Here is a 20,791-nt window from a genome sequence, read left to right as displayed (position 1 = left end):
TGAGAAATGACGAGTGGTTTTTAAGGCCGTTCTCGTTCTCTCAGCTTCTTCGGGCGTGCGATACCGGATGCGCAATATGGATGGCTGCAGAATTAAGGTTGCGGGCTCGATCCCTTGCAGGGGGGGGGGGGGGGGGGTGTCGCTGTTCTTGCAATGGGCCTTCAGCGATTTACCAGAAGCTCGCGCGGTGAGCAACCTTCTCTCGAGATTTCAAAGCAACAAACAACGCGAAAAAGGCGCGGCCGGGGACGCAAGCAGTAAGCAGACGCAGCGCAGTAATCTACAGGGCCCCATATATGTGGGCGTTATGCCATTTGCCTGCACAGGGGTCCTTGACGCCGACATTATTTGAAGTTTCCGAAGCTGCGGAGGAGGCGATACTCGTTTTCACTGTTTTGCCCTTCACGGACAATGTGCGTTTTTCTAATCAGATTGTTTTTTCTGTTCTCGGCTTGCGAGTAAATGCTTTGGAGGAAAGAGTTGTCGCGCTTGGTTGCGCCGAATAATAAGGCGGTCTTAGATTCCAGCTACCGCTTCGAACGGCACTGAACGAGTGAGAGTAGCAAGCATGTAGTACACAAGAGAAATGATTGTAAAGTTGGCAAAAAGATAAAATGTTCAAAAAATTGCGAGCTTGCATTCACCAACAACGCTGTGGAAGGGTTCTGAGAGCGAAAAGATGAAGAAGCAGGGGGAGAAATTCGTAAAGTAAAATAATTAAAAATAAAGATACGTGGTTATTGAACTGGGATGAATATACATCAAAAGGGAATGCAGGGAAGTTTTAAGGTTAGTGAGGAAGTCCCGTATCGTGAAGGTGATATTCAAGGCGAATGCATATCAAGGGGGTTGCAAGAAAGTCTTGAAGCTTGTCAATTAATCCGGTGCTTTCCAAAAAAGGAAAATAAAAAGTTCAGTGCACGACGCTGCTGCGCAGTCCAGGCTGAGGGACCTAAAGCACTGTTAACTACTGGTACTAGCGGAAGAGAGACTGTTTAGCGCTCGTAGAATGCTCGCTCGTCTATGTAGGCTGAACATTCTAAACACCACTTTTGCCACATTTAAAGCGAGACTTGTCCACATTCCTTCTTGTAACTTTCTTCCACATCTTCTGTCCCTTTCTCATTATGCCTAATGGCAAACATCTCGAAAAACAGAAAGCAGAATATGCCGCACTGTTTCAACTGAGCCGCAGTAGCCCTGATGTGGTCTGTTCGCTCTAGCTAAGTGGCATTGAGGCTGTCCGTAAACAACTTTTCAGAACTACATCGCTATACTCTGTCCTACCAAACAGCCCGGACACAACTTATGTTGAAACCGCATAATAGTAATGGCCTCCCCGTCAACGCGGGACTGCCCAGCCATCCGCGTAAAGAGTGTATACCCTGAGCCGCGAACGAGTGAAGTTGGTGGCTCCTATGGACGCCAGCACAACTTTACGGCGATACAATGGAACGCGCTTTCCGCCGCTCAGCTATTTCTCCGGCTAACTGTGTTGTTCAACTAAAGGAAGACCCGATGCAAGTACGCGGGCAGCAGAGCGTGCAAGGTCTTTCGCACGGGCAGTGTACAGGGCGGCAGGGGAACCAGCGTGCGCAGCGACGATAAGCCGACAACTCTTTCTTTGGGCCACGAGTCTTTGTACAAGGCGGTGTCCCCCCCCCCCCCCCCCCCCCCCCCCCTCAAGAGCAAAGCTTTCGCCGACAGCGCGAGGGCAAATTCCGCGCTGTTCAGCCGCAAGCGCCAAACACACGCGAGCAAGGAGTGAAACGAACTCAACTTTTGTCTCTTCGTGGAGAAGGCGTAAAAAAATTCTGCGATTTTTGTTCTGTTTTTTGACGCCTTGTCCCGCGCATAACTCTCTGCGCAGAACACGCCCAGCGAGTGCAGTGCAACAAAGGCGCTGCTGCAGTGCTGCGATAAATCGTTCTGCAAGCAATGACACCGGTCTATTGAAGCAACGAGCGTGCCGCTGTGTTGCACAATTAGCCGCTATCTCCGTGTCTAGTTCACAACGGACGGCGAGCATGAAAATTGCCGCCGGGTGGCCTCGTTCCTCCACAACGGCCGGAGCGGTGCGCATTCAACCAAGTTTCGTATTCAATAACTCCTTGCACTCACTGAGCTGTTTTTGCACCGCACGCGAAAGTTTAGCGAGAGGCATTGTTGCGAGCACATCGTCATACACGAACTTCAGCCCACAAATCGAATGCAGCGTTGTGAAAGGTAGAGCTATCTCGTCCAGTCAGCGCCAAGGAAGACAAGAAACAGTCCTTCGAATGTGTGACTGTTTTTCAGACAGTTATTGCAGTAATTAAGAAAGGTAGCGCGGTATCATGTTTTGAAAGTATACAGAGAATTTCTTTCACTGGTTAAATTCGCAGGGAAAGACGGCACGAACGCAGCACTGCGGAGGCCATGGAGGAAGCAAAAAACTATTTCCTTCATCCTTGCTTGCTGCGAGGTGGTCCTCATGGCGTCTTCTTTAGCTGTTTCGCTCTGAAATCGCGCGAAATACTGTTATCTATCCGATAGCATAATAAAATTGTGGCTACTACACAATTTCGCAACTTTCTACACCATTACCACCTACACAATTCCGCAACTTTCTACATCATTAGGGTTCGAGAGCGAACACATGAGTATGTGTGTGTTTTTGACGCTTAATTACTGAATCAAAATTACAGGGCCATTAAAAACAGCGACCTTTCATATCCGAAATGAATAGCCGGAAGAAGCGCCGAATCCCATTATCTTATCCGCCAACAGCAGTTGTCCAGGTAAATCGTTGCATACGCATACGCAACCTGTGTTCTTCAAGCGTAATTGTATTGCGCCTATTCAGCTTGCGCTCCCTGGTCTAGAATCTGGCCCCAGAAAGACTCCGCATGAGTTGTCGGGGAATGGGCCAGCCAAAGTTTATTTTCTTCATTCGCACCTGCGCAGGTTTGTTTGTTTCCCGCGCCGGTCCCGGCTAACGCCCCTCCCCTACGATAATGCCCCCAAGCGATGAACTGAAGCGCTCAATATGAGCTTCGACGTACAAGGTGCGGCATTTGAGCTCAGTTCTCGAAGCAGTGCGAGAACAGCGGTGCGGGAAATCGACGGAGAGAGCCGCGAATGCAAAGAACAAAGTACACTGAAGTGCTCTGTGCGAAAACGCATTAAATTTACTGAAAGGCGGAAACCTCAGTTGGCTCATTTAGGACGCGTTGCAAGTCATATTTAGCGCGATAGTACTCTTAGAGCAAATAAATATGCAAGGTCCTCTTGATGCGTTCTCACAAGCCTGCAAGCGGGCTTCCTCGTGCAGCAAGTCTGCCGGTGCAGCATCCCGCTGCTTCGCGCTATACTGCCGGCAATCGCGGAGCCCACAGCTCCAGGTCAGGAGAAATCAGCTTCGGCCCCAGCTGATTTCTCTTCCTGCAGCTTACCCCGCTTCCTGCAGGACGGCCAAGGTAGCTTGTGACTTTTGGTTCGGGTCGATACATCTCGCTGGGGTGAGCGCCAAAAAAAAAAAAGCGCGGGCGGATGATTTGAGGAGCCTCCACATTGCACTGCTACCCGTCGCTTTCATTTTAATTTCAATACAACGTCCATGGCAGACCCCTTTGCAAAAAAAAAAAAACTATCACGAATCTATAGATCCAAACATTCACTATAGCAGAACTTAAAAGTAATATGAAATCCAGAAAGTCGTCGATCGGTACCGACCTACTGAGAAGAATTGAAAAACGTGAAATTCGCCTCTTATGTGAGGACGAAAAGTATACTGTTTGGCTGAGTTCAAAGAGATTCGCAACAAACTAAGCAGTGATATTAAGAAAGCATGGACTGTTTATTACAAGAATTGGTTTGGGGATACTGCTACAACCCTTAACATGTATGGAATACTGTAAACAAGCTCATGTCCAAAGACGAGGCACCATCTATTAATTCACTCTTAATGGTGTACCACACACACGAAGTTTGCTCGCTGATAAACTCAATGATCACTTTCTTATATTAGCGGCGTCAAGCACATATCAAGCAAGTTAATGTGATTACATGACATACGCCACGCTCAGCATCGAAAGTACAATGACTTTATTTCGAACGACAGAGCTCGAAATCAGCACCCTGATCGTCATACTAAAGAACAGCAGTGCTGTGGAGCAGATGGTAATAAACCTCGGACTATAAAATCGTCATTGGATTAGTCAACCACCTGCGCACACAGACAATCTGATCTTGAGCGCCGGAGTGTTTCCAGACAGTACACTGATAATTGCGAGAGTATCCGTAGTATACACAAGGGAAGCGTCAGAAATGATCTAAACAATCATAGAACGATTTCGATGCCACCAATCTTCTCAAAAGTCACTGAGCAGGGTATAGACATAAGGTTATTCCTGTAAGCGAAACAATACCGTAGCAGAGCAGCAATACGGATTAAATAAAGGTAAACCTACAGGAACGGCACTATTAAAAATTAAAGATAAGGTGAAAAACAACACTAAACAGAATTTCTATACGTAAAAAAAGTGCTCGATTTCGATTCCATTAAGCACTCTACTTTATTACACAATTTATGTAAAATCCGCATAGAGGAATTTCTCTCACACAGCCCTCAAATCGCCAGCAGTGTATGGACGTTAACCAGGCACAGTCCAATATTGGTCATATGTGCTATAGTAGTCCACCAGTAGTCCACCACGGTACCACATCTCGGTAAAATATCGCTTGTTTGTTTTACGTGCATAGTGTTTTTGTTTTTGTTTTTCACGAGTGCTCGCCATGTCTTATTGTAGAGTACACTCTCTCCAGTGCGTCATTCGATGAAAAGCAACGCTCCCTTCGCATCGTCGGCCATGCGCTTTTAGCTGGTGTAACAAGAGCGCGCCACACTGTTTTGAATTTCTTGAATGGAGCGGCAACCACGGCCTACTGAAACTTTCGTCGACAAGGCGTGCCATAGCAGCTTTGGGTGTTTAAACTGCAATGGACGCTATTCCATACACTAAAAATATTTTATTGCTGTCTGGCGGGTGAGATTGATATTAGTTTTTGTTACAGTGATTTTGCCGACGTGAAATCTCCACCGCGCTCGCTGATCATGGTTTTCAGCATCGGGATACATAAAAACGGGCGCATGCACTAATTTAAAAATTGTCGGAAAAATTTTATACAGCTTTTCCAATAAAAACGTTGCGGAGTACAGCGCCTTAGGAAGCAAGCTTTCCGTTGGGCCGAAAAAAAAAAATTCCGTCCTTAAAATTCAGTGTTCTGACCTTCTAAAATGAAAAAGGTGCTACAGTTTGTTTTGAATAACAACTGAATGCAGTTGCTTGCGAGTAGCTCCCAAGTCACTTTTTCCCACAATTCGCCGAAGAAACAGAAAGGTTCATTCCGTTATCTTATTCGTCAGCGCCGCCAGCTGAGGTCGCCCACGCTGCATCTGCAGCCGCAGCGCAGGCGTTGCGCACGTGGTCAGCTCAGCCCGATACTGCAAAGGGCGAAAGGTTGAGGGGGGGGGACACGTGCTTCGCTAAGGCGTGCGTGCTGCACGTGCGGCAGACATTTATGGTCCTGGAAGCTGAGGAGGAGGAGGCGGGGCCGGTGAAGGGGGACAGCGCTTCCCCCATGGTCTACGGCCTGGGGTAAATATTTGGGACGCGTGACGGGCCGATTTGGGGCCCGCACGGTCGCCGTTGGGCTGGCGGAGAGAAAAACCACGCAATATCGTGACGGAGGAGAACTCGCCTCAGAGTGTGCGAATACGCGCGAGCACAGCGGTGAAAGTGAACCTTATGTGACTCTGCTATAGTTCGATCACTGCCCACAACCCGAGCTGGCCACACGTTCCCCTTGCGCCTTCAAATCTCATCCATCATCAGTTTCTTACACAGTGCACCGGCGATATAAACGAATAACGGTTCAACGTGGACTATAGTTGAGCATGATCCTGATATTGGTAACCGTAGACTGACAAAGAGAGGTGCTGAAAAAAATAATTGGACGGGCGAACAACTGGACTGACGTCACGGAGGAAATGCGATAGCATTCTTCATTCACTCGTTAATCTATTCCAGTTATGATTCTGTTCCAGGTCTGAGTCCATTGTCTTTAATTCACTCCCCAGTCTACTCCAATTCTGATTCTATTCCAATTCCGGCTGGACAACTATGCGAAATCTTTAGACTGTTAGATCGCGGCGAATCCTCATACCACTGCGCGCAATGGTGCACAGTCACTGGTGGGGCTTGTCAGACCGAGTTTGCTCTTCCCGAGTAATGCGAGAGGGAACAGCTTCCGCAAGCCTCATTTTTGAACATATAATCCTTCACGAGGCTGTATATTTTGCAAATACACCTGCTGTAGTCCGAGTCATTTAGTTCTTAGTCGTTTTTGTTTTTGCTGAGTCATTCTTCTGCCGGCATCTCCCTCCTATTCCCTACAAGTTTACCGAAATAAGATTACCGGGGACACTTAGCGATCTTACGTGGAAGTAATGTGAAAGCATTGCCATTCTATTTCAAATCTACTCCAATTCCATTCTCGTTCTATTCAATTCTATCCAATTCAGTTCTATTCTTTTGTAGTTGATGCATTTGAAAACACTATACTGGCTGTTATTTAACATTTCGTATTTTCCCCGCCTTTGATGACGTCACACCATTTCGATCAATCGCGAGTTTCTCAATACCACCCCTTTTTGGGCGACGTCTTGTTTTCGTGTCGACGAGCCACCTAACGCTCTCACATTAATAAACCTTTCTGTGCTTGCCATCGCTTGTTACGCGATTCAGTGTATTTCGTCCCTTGCTTGCGGTTATGAATGTCTTCTTCGATGCAGAAGCTGTGCAGCATATCGCTTACTTAAGTCAGGAAATAAACGAAATATGTACAGAGTGTACACGCGGACGCCACAGTGGACGCCATTTTCTTGCACGCAGAGCACGGCGAAGGCTGCGCGCATGACTAATCGGCTTAACGACACCTGCTCCAGCCTGCAACACTGACGCCAACGAAATGGCATCCGTGACGTCACGTGAATGCCCCTTATACGCATGCTGCTAATCTTTATCGTTTCTTTCATGACGCTAGAACTTGTGTGTAGACTTAATCAATACGGTGTGTCGTCATAGACATATCAGCGTAAAAGTGAGAATGCACGCTGAAATTCTCGTTAGAGCAAGGAAAGAAAACAATCATACAATTCACGCCTCAATTCAAGACCGATAACCTATGAACGTTTATGTTATATTTATTTTACCTCCAAGTAGGAGGCGTCCGATACGCTACCATTCAATTTTTATTGCTGCTCTACAGTACTATTTATTAATATGCCTTGCGCAACTGTCATGAACAGGATGAGAAATATCAACATTTAATCTTCTAAAAAGATCCGAGGGCTTCGGTGCAATCACGCTAAGTACATTACTTATGAAGTCATATCATGCATAACATGTTCACTGATTCGCCTGCCGCTCTGGTTGAGTTGCGTCTGGAATTCGGCTGATGAGATATAGGGTCGCGAGATCAGATCTCGGCCGCGGCGGCCATAAAGCCAGTGTGCTGCGAGATGTGTCAGCGTACATTAAAGAACCCCGGGTTATCAAAATAAAGCGAAGCCCTCTACGTCGGTGACCTCCATGGGCAGCTTTGGGACATTAAGAAGGTTAAATGTAAGAACTGGTGCTCATTACTTTGGAAGAAAAAAAATATTTCATAGGCATAGTTCTTGCTCTATGTCGTTTTCCGGAAAGACATGGAGAGCGAGTGGTGCAACCAAAGTGACGCAACCGGCAATTTAGGCTGCTCATCACGCCATCACCCGAAGCCGCCATCGACAGTCTTGCACGGCTTCCCTTAGAAATGACTTGAGCGGTGGTGCAGCTCGGGGCAGCAGCAGGAATGTGCATGGAAGGGGTATCGAGTTGTGCCCCTCCTCGTGCCTGTTAAGGGCATAATAAATTTACTGAGAAAAAGTGCAAAGACGCGGACAAAATTTGCGAAATGTTGCCGGAAAGTCAGTATCCCCACCCAGACAGGATACAGGACGGCACCACGCGCGCTTGTGTTTACTACAATGACAGGTCAGCACCAGCCTGACTGAACAACTCTTAGTACGCACTTTATGCCAGTGCCTATATGCTGCTCAGCTTTGGTCGCAGTAGGACGACAGCGCTGTCATGGGTGAGGTCGCAGCATCAACCATGCGGCTCCGGCGACGTTGCACTGATGGAACACAGGCTCCCCCTCCACTGGGGAGGAAAGCTAGATGAGCCTTCTTACTCAACAGCAGACCGATTGTTTATCCGGTGCATATTATCGTTTGTATGCTGCTTTGCAACGGCGTGGAAAGCTACCCACGAAGCCAGGGATAAATATGTTCTCATGAGACGACGGAAGGAGGTTAAAACATCGTTGAAAGCAGAGGCCAAGCCGTCCTGCCGAACATCACGTACCAGGACGACCTTTGTTACTTTATGTTATGGTTTCACTCCCGTAACGCCAACAGCGCATTCAGCCACAGGCGTCGGAACCAGCTCAGGTGCAGCAGTGGCCGCAGCGGTCACACTTGGAAGGGAGCGGCGGGTATACACAAAAAGGCGTAATAGACTGATTCGTCGAGCATCAAGAGGAGCGAGGCTGTATTTAGACCAGGCATCCTTGCTTACTAAAAACATGGAGGTCGCATAGACGTCGGCGATTTATTCATTTCTTCAAGAAGCCCCGAGAGAAGTGAGGTACAATATGGAACTTCCAACTTTTCTATTCCCTTATTTTCCTGTTCGCAATCTTTACCAGCGATACAGTAGTCGTGCGGGCGAGGCTCCGTTTTTTTAGTACTTAAAAGTTTCTTCAAACTACAATCTGTCCTTGCTCGCAGCCTTTCGTTAGTTTCTGCTCTGAACTTACCGATGCCTGAGTGAATGCCTGCTGTGAGCACGCTCCATAATACAAACTGTCAACGCGCCAGATTAGGTGGATGAACGACACACATATATGCAGGCACCCCAAGTGCCTCGCGTTCGCTTCATCCGTCCTCTTCAGTCCGCGCCCACGCGGTATATATATATATATATATATATATATATATATATATATATATATATATATATATATATATATATATATATATATATATATATATATATATATATATATATATATATATTCAACGCAGCCATGGCCGGCAAGCGCTTTTATGCTGTGAATATAAACGACACTTTCTAAGCGACCCCATTCGAATGAGGAATGTCTACAACAGAATCTGCCGCAGGTCGCTATGTTGAAGTAACGCTTGGCACATCCGTCTAGTAACAGTTGCATCATTACGATCCCAGAAGTCAACACACCTTGACGTATGGCCTGCAGATTCTTTTTTACACATCCAATGGCGAAGTGCAGAGGGAACGCTTATGCAGCGAATCCTGAGATTTAATCGTAAACAACATGGCTTCAGCAACCCAAAGTTACAGTTTGGAGCGGTTCTGGTAACAGGGACACGATATAATTCCCTGCGGGGTGGACCAACGCCAGCGAGCCCATCGATGGCGGAAGCTGCTCTACTGAAACGAAGCGCCCACGCGCCCAGACAAGCTGTCCCTTGTGTGTGTGTGTGTGTGTGTGTGGGGGGGGGGGGGGGGGGGGGTCGGCGCACGTGCAAACCGCGCGTACAAAGGGGCCGCACTCTGGGCCCGCGAAGTCAGCAGCGCTCTGGCCAGTCTCAGAGCCGCGGCGTGTTTGCTTTGGCGCCAAACACGGAGGAGGGAGTGGGAGGCGAGGAAGGGGGCCTCGTTCCTTCTCAATTGGGGCCGTTTAGCGCCACCGAAGCGGCTTCCGAGGGTGGTCCCGACCAGGCGGACAAGGGGCTCGCAACGGGACCAAGGGCAGGGCTCTTGCGCTGCTTCGCTGGCCGCGACAGTGCGCGTGTTGGCGGCGTCATGGACTCGATTACGCGCACAAGGACGCACGGCTGCGCACACAGCTTCCGTCGTCTACGTCTTGTGTGCGACTGCCTTGTCCGTGCGTCTGCTATAGCTCTTTAGCATATACACTACACGTACACGCACTTTTCGGGAGCGCCACTGCTTGCTCAGATCAGTCGTCTGTTTTCGCTTAGACTTCATTTCCGGCACTCCGATGGCGCTCACAGCAGGCAGGATAACGACCGGTCTGCGCTCCATCGCGTCCAGAACTGTCGTGGCAGCGTTCAGATCCACGAGGCTGTTTGAACGTGTTGAAGATGTGATTCTCTCCAATATCCAGCAGTCTACTCTGAGATATTCCTGGCACCTAGAAAGAGATCGCGTCCCTGATCAGCTAAGGCTCTGGAAGCATCCGTGGATGGTGCCCGACCAAAAAATTTCAGGCGCTGTGCCCGACAGAAAATTAGCAGTTTGCTTCCCATCCATAAGGCGGCGCGACAAAACCTTACTTGTATATTGTGCTCATTGTGCGAGTTTTGAGGTTCGCTGGGCCTATACACAGCTTTGCCGCAGACATGACTGATCCCCCTGAAGGAGTAATGTCTTCGTTAATTCGTGAGAAGTTGGACCATATATAGGGCGGTACATGGACGGCCGCTGCTCGCTTTTTAGCGCGAAGCATTCGAACAGCCTGCAGCCAAGTTTCTGTGCAAAGCCTGTGGAATGAGCCACCACCAGTGGGGAGACAGTTTTCTCGCTTGGGATTTATACCATCCACAGAGACTGCCTCCTTTCTACTGCGCTTGTTCCGACTGAGCATAGTAAATGTAACGAGGAGATCGCCGAATTCAGTTCTAGAAAATGCGGCTCTGTTTTCTTTCCGTGGAAGCCTGCACGTGGCGAGAGAAAACAAAAATAAATTTGCTGCAACTGACACGCGCTGACGTACGGAACAGAGCAGCGCGCTTTATGCTTGCTTTGCTCCCTTGTTCTTCGCTCTCCTTTTTTTATCTTTGGAAACATGCGTTTTCGTTGTGCCCCTCCTGAAGAGAGCTGCCAGACTGCTTCTTCTCCGGACCTCTACACACTGCGTTTGTCTCCCGCTTCGACGCAGGACGCCCATGGTTACCATGCTTCAACTTCATCTCTGAGCTAGCAAGAAATATCTTATCATTCACTCTCTGCATTGAGTTCTGCAGGTTCTCAAAACGCCGCCTTCTTTATCCATATAGCTTTTATAACAGAACGTACTTAAGAAGCGGATAAGTAGCGGTCGGCGTAAATCCGCCCCGTCACTTTCGATTATTTCCAACCGCGTTCTCAGAAGCCTCGCCGGCACCACTTTCCTCCTGTGCTTTGCCGGAACGCTCAAATGGGAAGTTCCAGTTCTTCGGGCCCTCACTTCACGGTTGCCGCCAGCGACACGTGACAATACTGCATGCAGGAAAGGAAGCAATACGGAAGGGGGCACTGCGCGATAATGGCGGTCTTCACAAGTTACCCAAGTTCTGAGGCTGCCTGCTTTCCTATTTCTCTGCTCCCCTGCGATATTAAAATCCGTCCGACACGGCACTACTTCACCTCTCTTCATGCATACACGCTCGTGAATGATTTAGGAACACGCGCAGTTATTCCTCCGGTCCGCGTCGTATACGTATAATACACTCTGAAGTGTGGCCGTCGCGTGCTGGATAGATTTGATTGATGCGCGCGCATTAAACGTGCCAAATAAACACTGTGGAATGAAGCGGGATGCCGCTTCATTTCGATCCCCCGGTGGTTCTTCAACGTTCAGGATCCCAGCATAAGAGCTTTATTGCAACCGACACAGCTGGGATCGAACTCGCGACCTCGGGCTCAGTTTCCGAACGTGATAAACACCGAGTAGCCATTATTATTAAGTGCGTACGCGTCAAAGTTACCCGTAGTTCTTCCCTTAAATCTTTACGAATAAGCTTCTAGATTACCACGTGGCGCTTCTTTCTATGGGTTTCGCCCATGAACTACTGATCTCGCAGTCTCATTCACCATGATGACGGCACTACGGTGATAATAAAAATATTTAGCACAGGTTATGCCGCCTACCATCATCGTTTCCGCGGATGCGAGCCGCCAGTGCGTGCGCATTGGTGGCTAGCGTGGCAGTAAGCGTTGACAGTAAACTATAAACAGTGTACGCCCTGCTAAACATCTCAATAACTATAATGACATGTCTATGATGTAAAAATCTGCACGCGCGTTCTGGTGACCTAGGTTAGCCGTCTCTTGATTAAACTTCAGTTGTTAGTCCATGCAGTGTTGTCCTGTGTTCTTTTTCTCCTGGTGCTCTAGTACTTTCGCTGGTGAAGTTATGTCTGAGACACACCAACTAGCCCATAAGGTAACCGTGTTGCGATTTAGCGCATTACATTTTGCACGGCGCTGAAGCCGCGCGGCCGCTGCCGTGCTGCCCGACGCGTACTTGCAGGAAAATGCCGAGCTATACCGGAGACAAAAGCTAATGACGAACGGCACCTGGCGACCTCCGGCGGCGGACAGGGAAGGAAGCGCGGCTGTTTCATAATTTCGCCGCGGCCCAGGTGGCCGCTGCGACCAACGAGGAAGACAACCGTATTACGTATAGACGGCGACCCACATATAAAATAGATCGGAAAGTCTTCCGCGATATTGGCCCCACGCGCGTGTACCTGTACCGCGGTGCACGCTCTATCGGCGGCCGTTCGACTTCCTCGTGCGCGTAACAGCGCCGGAGAAAACGATTACGTGTATGTGGACATGCAGTCTAGAGCCCCGATGCAATTTTATTTTTATTTACTTTCTATTCAGTGTAATCGGTTACGGTTGCAGGCCATACGCGAGGAAAGAGAAACGCTGCGGAGAAATGACGCTTTAAAGAGTGAGCATTTTCGTTTATGGGGATCCCAAAGAGGAAACGAGAGTAGTTTCGGAGTGTATTAGAGGAAACGAAATAACGCCGTTGTTGTCGCTCAGTAACCGATCGTTGGATGGATAAATGGGGCACGGAGCGCAAACTTCACCGCTTGCTCGGTAAGCCAAATCGGTCACAACGCAAGCTGCGGCTTGAAACACCGAAAATAAAGCTATGCGAAGCACATCAGCTGGCGATTTTGCGCAGCGCAGAGTTCCAGCAGGCGCGGTGTCGTGCCGGTACAGTTTTCCCGGGCTGATATAACCGCCTATCGAAATTTGACAGGGAAAGTCAAACCGACACTCTAAAAGAGATGCTTCGCGCCAACGATGGGCATCGACTTGCAGATCCATAGCATGGGCAGTCCCGTCATCCTGTCGATCCCGATTAAAAAAAAAATAAGTGAGAAAAAGAGAAGACGCTCTCTGCTGCTCTAGTACATCATCGCTGAACGAAAAGGAAAGGAGGAGTGTTGTCATAATTAATAATATTAAGATGTTCAAATCAGCTTCACACTGTCTAGGTAAACCACTAATGAACTGTTGTTTATTTTCTGCGGATTATCCTGCATTTGAACATTCACGCGTTGATCTTTTTTTGTATTCACGCGGTGCGTTTCAATTCTGTTTTATAGTGTTACACACCAGTGCACTGGAGTGAGGACGTGTAAAAAAAATTATGTCAACACAAAATATCACTACCGCTTTTACAAATGAAAAACGTAAATAAAAATGTGCGCAGTGTTTTCTACACCTCCAGAGAACAGTTTATATTACAGCATAGCCTTTCTGTCTCACTTTCACGTGACCAATTTATATGTAGCCGCAGTAATCAGCCAGGAAGCACGCGTCGCCTCACCCAATTACGGTGTTAGCGAGAAACCGCCTCGTGATGCAAGCACATCGCCTGTTACCAACCATGCGTCATGCACTTGCCACGCTCTGATTAAAGACCGCTGCTGGACGGTCTATCAGCGAACGACAGCACTGCGACGCCTCCGATAATGCGAGAGGGCCCTGCTGTGGGAGGGGCGCGCGTTTTCTTTTCTGTTTAGCAAACTAACTGAAGGAAAGGCAGCAACAACTGAAAGACGGCAATAATCTCACCAAGCTACCAATGCGCTTCGCGCACCGTTTCCAACGTGTGCCACTCATCCTTCCCCACCCCGCTCCCTTGTTGACTACAGTCCAAAACTGGAAGGCAAGTCCGATGCCCGCATTTACACTGTAAACCTCTTAATACAAGGTCAGCGCCCTTATAGGCCCGAGACTCCACAGAAAATGGCTCGTCACTCTGTCAAGACGTGTCTCGGTCACTATTACAAGACATTAGAAAGTGTTCGCACAGCAAAAACTCTCTTGCGCATACGTCTATACTCTAGTACGTCTCCGCTACGCTAAAAACCTGTACTGAAATGCGCGACGAACTTTGGCGAAACACTTTTTTTTTCTGATTTTGTGGTTAAAAATGTTTCACAGAAAGCATTCCCCCTGGAAACGTCTCGGAGATAAATGTGGAACTTGCGCAGCAGCCTACACGGCCAGGAGTTCGCGCTCCCACACGGCCTCCGGCCTGTTTGCATCCATCCCTCTTTCCCCTCATCGGCGTCATAAACTCGGTCATTCATTGGATCCACTTAGCGCGACGCGTGATGTTCGCTCGAGAGCCTCTAACGAGATCACACGCTCTGCTCAGCGCCACATCCTCCCTCGATGAGTGGCGTTGCAAAACAGCGACGAAGCTTCCGTTATCTACGGGGGCGGGAGGTCCTGCATAGCAGTATGCTGCTATAGATTGCTTGGAGTTGGGGTCGTCTGCACTACGACTCATGTCTGTTGAACATCAGACCACGTGATGACCGCAGGCAGTGCTCGACGACGTCTCCCAGTTTTCATCATTTGATCAAGCGTAACGAGTTCGTTGAGTAGAATGTCTTAAATAAAATAAAGTAATAAACACGGCCATTCGCATCGTTACTAAATAAAGTCAAGGAGCGCTTTCTCCTTCTGTAGCGAAAAGTTTGTTGTTTCATTACCGAGGTTAGAAGATGCCCTGACACCGCATGTGTTTATTTATTTAGGACGTTGCATATGTTGGCTAATGAGGGTGTGATGAGGAATAAACTGCGCTAGCAATTTCAACCGACCGTCACACACATGATAAATTGAATTCTTCCTGGTTAACGCGCTTTTTTGTGTGCGCGTGTGTGAGTATACTGAAAACGAGAAAGAAAATAAGAAGAAGCAGAAAAAAAGAAACTCGGGGGACTCACCCTGCGTTCGTTTGGGCGTCATTTGTTGGTGGCGGCTTCGGTTGGAACCCTGCGTGAAAGATGAAAGACCGACCTAAGTTAGCACGCGAGGTCAAACGAATTGAGTAAAACAAACAGTGAAATCGCACATATGCCCCGGCTGTGTTCACCACGCTCTTACCTTGGTTGAAGCATGGCCAGTTAATATGCGAAATGTGTGTAACTGATGGTCATTATGATGATGATGATGATGATGACGACGATTTGTAATGGTGCAAGGGCATCTGCAGCTAAAGAGAGCCATGGAACAAGCTGTTTTCATCCACTTACGGTGGGACAAAGAATGATTTCCCAAGCATCTCATTGTAGAGAAGCCGAGCACCAGACTAGGGGGAAAGCTTGTATCATTGTGTGACTGCCCGTGTGTTGTGCGGTGTCAGTGCACGTTAAAGAACCCCAGGTGGTCGAAATTTCCGAAACCACCGTGTGACTGGTATGCACCCGGCGGCAGTGGGGATCGAACCCCGCACATCCCACATGCACGGTGGATACTCAAACCACTAGGCCACCGCTCCAGTAAGCCAGTGTGTGTAACTACCTAAGGCGTTAGCACTAGCGGAAACGGTGACCGCCGTCACGCGTGACGATTGAAAAGCTTGCGACGTCATCACAACCTGCCCACTGTGGATTGCGAGCAAACTACCCACCATGGCGAGTGGCGATTAAATTAATGACTGGTAGCGAGAGGTTGCTCGGGAAGAGCAACCTGGGCCTCACAAGCCCCACCGGTGGCGCCAGGAGTGGTATGAGGACTCCCCGCGATATATGAATGTAAAGCAGAGAATGACTAAGTCCGCATATGTATAGGGCATTAGCTACAACAGAATCAGCAGCAACAGAAAATGCATGCCAACGCATTCAAACTATATAAACCGAGAATTGCCTGTTTTTTTTTTACTGTTTTCTGTCTATTATGTTCCCTTATGTGTGCAGTAATAATAATAAATAATAATAAATACTTTATTCACTCCAAAGAAACAATACAAGACGCGGACGCGCCAAAGCCTCAATTGGGCTTGTAGGGCGCCGTCCGGCAGCAGCAACAACCTCTGTTACCAAATCAATTCTTTGTTTTGTGTACAGTAAAACATATGCACTAGAGCTGTTCAAGCTCGGCAATAGCATCTCGTAACTGTCTGCGAGTGTTCAAGTTGAAAACATTATCAGGCATCTCATTGAATATACATGGGATATAATATGACCTCATAGACATACCAAAATGAGTTCGCACTGCAGGGACAATATATCGAGAAACTTTTCTTAATGGGATTGGTTTAACGTTGTGGAACCGAAAGTCAGAGTTCCAGAAATATCTGAGTACAGTGATTTGTTTGAACACAATGTCAAATGAAGGCAGACCTGAAGAAAGGAATACACTTTGCTGTTTATGGGGTATTGAATAGATGACACTCTTAGCCATATTCTTGAGAATACGGTTTATCCTATTTTTCCATGTTGCAGAACAGTTGAAGAAACAGCACATGCCATATCTCAGCAGAGAATACCCCAAAGACTGTCAAGTATGCAAGCTTTTCCCTCCACCCCAACCTACTGTACTGTTGTCAAGACAGTAAAAGCAGGCCCCATCGTTATGTGTTAAAAATAAAACAACGATGTGCTTCTATAGCACATCGCGGCCCGCTTTATAAATGGCTTTTTAAATGAAAGAAATATCCTATCACCTTTTCAGTGTGGATCCAGGAAGAGTATTTCAAGCATTACTCAACTAGTTATGACTATTGATGATTTCTTTAGAGTGCTGGATAACTAGCGACAGATCGATGTTCTTTTTTTCAGACAGTGTCTACATTCGAAGATTCCTTACAAATTGCAGTTAATTGGTCTTCCGTTGTATCTTGTTGAATGGGTCAGAGCACATTTCAGTCGAACTCAGTCTGTCGACGTGAAGGGCGCCCTTTCTGAATCGCTTGCTGCTGCTTCCGGTGTTCCTCAGGGTAGTGTTAGGATCATCGCCGTTTTTAATATATATAAATGGTTTAATAGATACCATTCCACGGTCTGTATGAAGAAAATTGTTCGCAGATGACTGTGTCGTATATAAAGAGATAGTGTCAACTGGGGATCATCAACTGCTCCAAGAATCTTCGCTCAAAATATGTCACTGGAGTGAAGAATGGAATATGGATTTAAATATCGACAAGAGTGTGCTTCTCCAAGTTACGAAGAAAAAGAAATATGGATAATTACAAATATCGTCTTCATAACTGTCACATTAGAGACGTCTCAAAATACAAATATCTAGGTATCACTCTTAACAGCCGATTAACCTGGGGCGCTCATATCTCCGAGGTCTGTCCAGCTGCTTTCTCGAAGCTTTATTTCTTGAGACGCAAATTAAAACATACTCCAAGCAATATTAAGCTTCCGGCTTGCAAAGCTTTCGTCAAGTCCAAACATGAATATTCGTCCGAAATTTGGGATCCGCACACAAAGAAAGATATCTATCAATTAGAGCTCATTCAAAGAAAGGCAGTACGTTTGATTTTTCATAAATACAAAAGTTTTGGCCCCCCATCACAGCTCATCAGACAATAAGATCTCCTTACTTCTTACGCACAGAAAACTGAACCGTATTTGCCTCCTTCATAAAATTTGGCAGGTAAATTCAGATTTTCTCCCCCTTCATTCTTCAAGCACTCCCCTGCTTGAAGGACCCGTCAGAGTAGGGAGCACTCTTTACAGCCACTTTTTGTCAAAACAAACACCTTTAAGCAGTTTCTTCCCTCAAACAATAGCCGATTGAAACGCAGCTACCTGAATCGATTTTTCACTCTCCTAATGTAGAACAGGCGTTACAAACGCGGTTACTTCACTAGAAGGAAGTGGCTTTTTTGTACTAATTTTTAGTATGCATAGATATTCGCCTTTGCTAGGACGTCTTTTAAATTTCATTTTGCTGTGTGTCACATGCAATGTATGGTTTTTCTTTACGTGGTGTTCTGATTTGTTTTTGATGCCCCTCCAGCTCGGGCCAGTTGTGCCCGGCAGTATTGTGAAATAAATAAACAAATAAATAAATAAGACCGCAAAGTGGCGGCCCCTTGCAAGGGCGCACGCATCTTATCTGCAACCATCTAAAAGGGTTTCCAACTACTTGGTGCCAGCGCAGCCGTCTGTATGTGGCGGCGCGGTGAGTCAACTGGCCGCGGGATGGCGGCCTTGACGACCTTGACACAGCAAACGCCTCGCGTGCACAGTATCACACAAACGCACATAAAAAACAGAAACTAGCGCGTGAGTGAGCCCGCACGCGCACGCAAGCAGAGTGAGATAGATGTTCTTAAACCCGCCATCGGGCAGCCGTTGAAAGAGTGAGCCAATTTATTTCCGCAGCCTCGAACGGTTGCCTAAACTAATCAGTGTACCAGTTGTGGAGCACACAGACTTCGTGTCTAAGGTGTAACGCTGAAAACTTTACTACGGCAACGCAAACTCGACGAAGACCAATTGAAAAGAACACATATATTACGCCTACTTGTACCAGCGATACACTTAATAGGGCATCCTTCATCAGGCTTCCAGATGCAGCAGTGCGGAACGAGATAAGCAGTGGTGTAGCGCGCAGAGCTCGCGCCCGCTTCTTCCGGCACACAGCCGTTTATCGAAATCCCCGCGTCAAACGCAGATTGGCCCATAGATTGGGGCGACCCCGATCAAGCACGCCGCTCGCGTGGCGCACCGTCGACGCTTTCGCTATACGCTGCTGGCGCCCAACCTTTGCAAACACACGCAGACCCAGTCTTCTGACGATCCAAAGATAACACCAAATAAAAGTGTGTGCCGTTGAACGATGGTGTTATCAGAAAGCTATACTGCCAACATTTAGGGCAAGTTTTAAGCGCTTGTTGCAAGCAAGCGCTCGGTTTGTCTTCCAAAGGACGTCCCCTATAGCACGGCGTACAAGAAGAGCGTGTGCTGTTCTCTATCATTTAATATGGGCCATGTTTATCCGTAATCAGTACGCACGTCGGTAGGCGTTAGTTAGACTGCGCAGGAAGCGATAAAGAAATGATAATGCGCAATGTCGACGCACCATCACGACCTTAAGTTCCGTGTTCTGGTCTTGTTTTCGAGATCGGTAGAACTATCCATTGTGCGAGTGTATTCGTTACGTAATATGCGCGTGTATGTATGAATGTATACATGCACGCGCATATTACGTAACAGCCAGCGTCATCCTTGTGTACAGCGCTCGAGCGGCGCACTTCCCTTCATAAGAATCGACACGAGCTTTTAATGACAACACTTGCGCGGAAGTAGAGCCCCATAGATGCGCAAGCAAGGTGGGCACGACCAAGGGCTGTTTTCTGATTTCAGCTTTTATTAAATTACGCCCACGGCTCGAGCGCTCAACACAGGGGTGACGCAGACTGTACATGTATGTATGTATGTATGTATGTATGTATGTATGTATGTATGTATGTATGTATGTATGTATGTATGTATGTATGTATGTATGTATGTATGTATGTATGTATGTATGTATGTATGTATGTATGTATGTATGTATGTATGTATGTATGTATGTATGTATGTATGTATGTATGCATGCATGTATGCATGCATGCATGTATGTATGTATGTATGTATGTATGTATGTATGTATGTATGTATGTATGTATGTATGTATGTATGCGTGTGTATGTACAGTAGTGGACAAATAGATATTTTCAATTTTCACGTACAAATTGAAAATGACCAGGAGTAATGTGCCCATTTGTTTTTGTTTTTTGTACTGCCATCTTCTTCCGCCAGGACTTGTTGGAGGCGTAACTGCTAGCCTTCAGTTCGTTTTCATTTTCATCGTTTCATCAATTTCGCTCATTTCCCGTCTCTTCTAAACTATAATTAACTCGTTGTCACGTTCAAGCCGCAAGCATATTCGGCGGCTGCATTTACTGTTGCATATTTTCATAAGAAATAATTTAATTGAATTTAACATGTCTGAATAGGCTTCGCGCATCATCTGAGGGACAAAAAAAGACAGATGTGCCGAGGACAAGCTTGGCCAGCTATTGCAAGAGTAGGAGAACATACGACTATTGACTTTCAATGGCTGATTCCTGAGCCCCATGCCTCGATGGTGCAAGGCGATGGCCGACGCAGAAGACTTGCGTGTGAAGCACTGACGTCGTTATGTTATTCTGAAAAGGCATTCTTGTAATTGGCGCATCACTTTTGTTATAAAAACCGATATAATCCAGATACCTTCATGCAGTACAGGAAGCAGTTTTTCAGAAATTTGCTCTAGGAATAAATTGTGGCTTTATATGAGGATAAATACTGGCCACAATTGTGTAAAAATCCGATATTGTCTTCCCATAAAGGTCGAGCGTAATACTTGAGCGCGGTAAAAAAAAAGAATTACATTAGAAAAACTGAAATATCTTTTTGTTCACTACAATATATGTGTGTGCGTGTGCGTGTGTGTTTACCTCGACTTGATATTACACCGATGCAATCGCGTCTCTACGTCATCCTATGTCGATTGTCACAACTGTAGGGACAGCGCGCATGGGCAACCGCCGGCCCATTTTTTTTTTTTGCATCTCACTCATCAACGTTTCCTAATTGGTCCCGCTTGCAAGCCAATAGAATCGCGAGAGATAACAA

At 47.1% G+C, this 20,791-nt stretch overlaps 1 protein-coding gene across 1 annotated transcript in view; it reads right to left on the bottom strand.

Moving 5' to 3' along the window:
• The window catches only part of LOC144098321 (uncharacterized), a 104,230-nt gene that overhangs the window by 57,418 nt on the left and 26,021 nt on the right, over positions 1-20,791 (bottom strand). The window contains 1 exon segment of the mRNA XM_077630868.1: positions 15,119-15,167. Coding sequence (XP_077486994.1) covers positions 15,119-15,167 — 49 coding nt within the window.

This window comes from Amblyomma americanum, chromosome 7, assembly GCF_052857255.1.
Source record: "Amblyomma americanum isolate KBUSLIRL-KWMA chromosome 7, ASM5285725v1, whole genome shotgun sequence".
NCBI lineage: Eukaryota > Metazoa > Arthropoda > Arachnida > Ixodida > Ixodidae > Amblyomma > Amblyomma americanum.
This window is presented reverse-complemented; position numbering and strand designations above follow the sequence as displayed.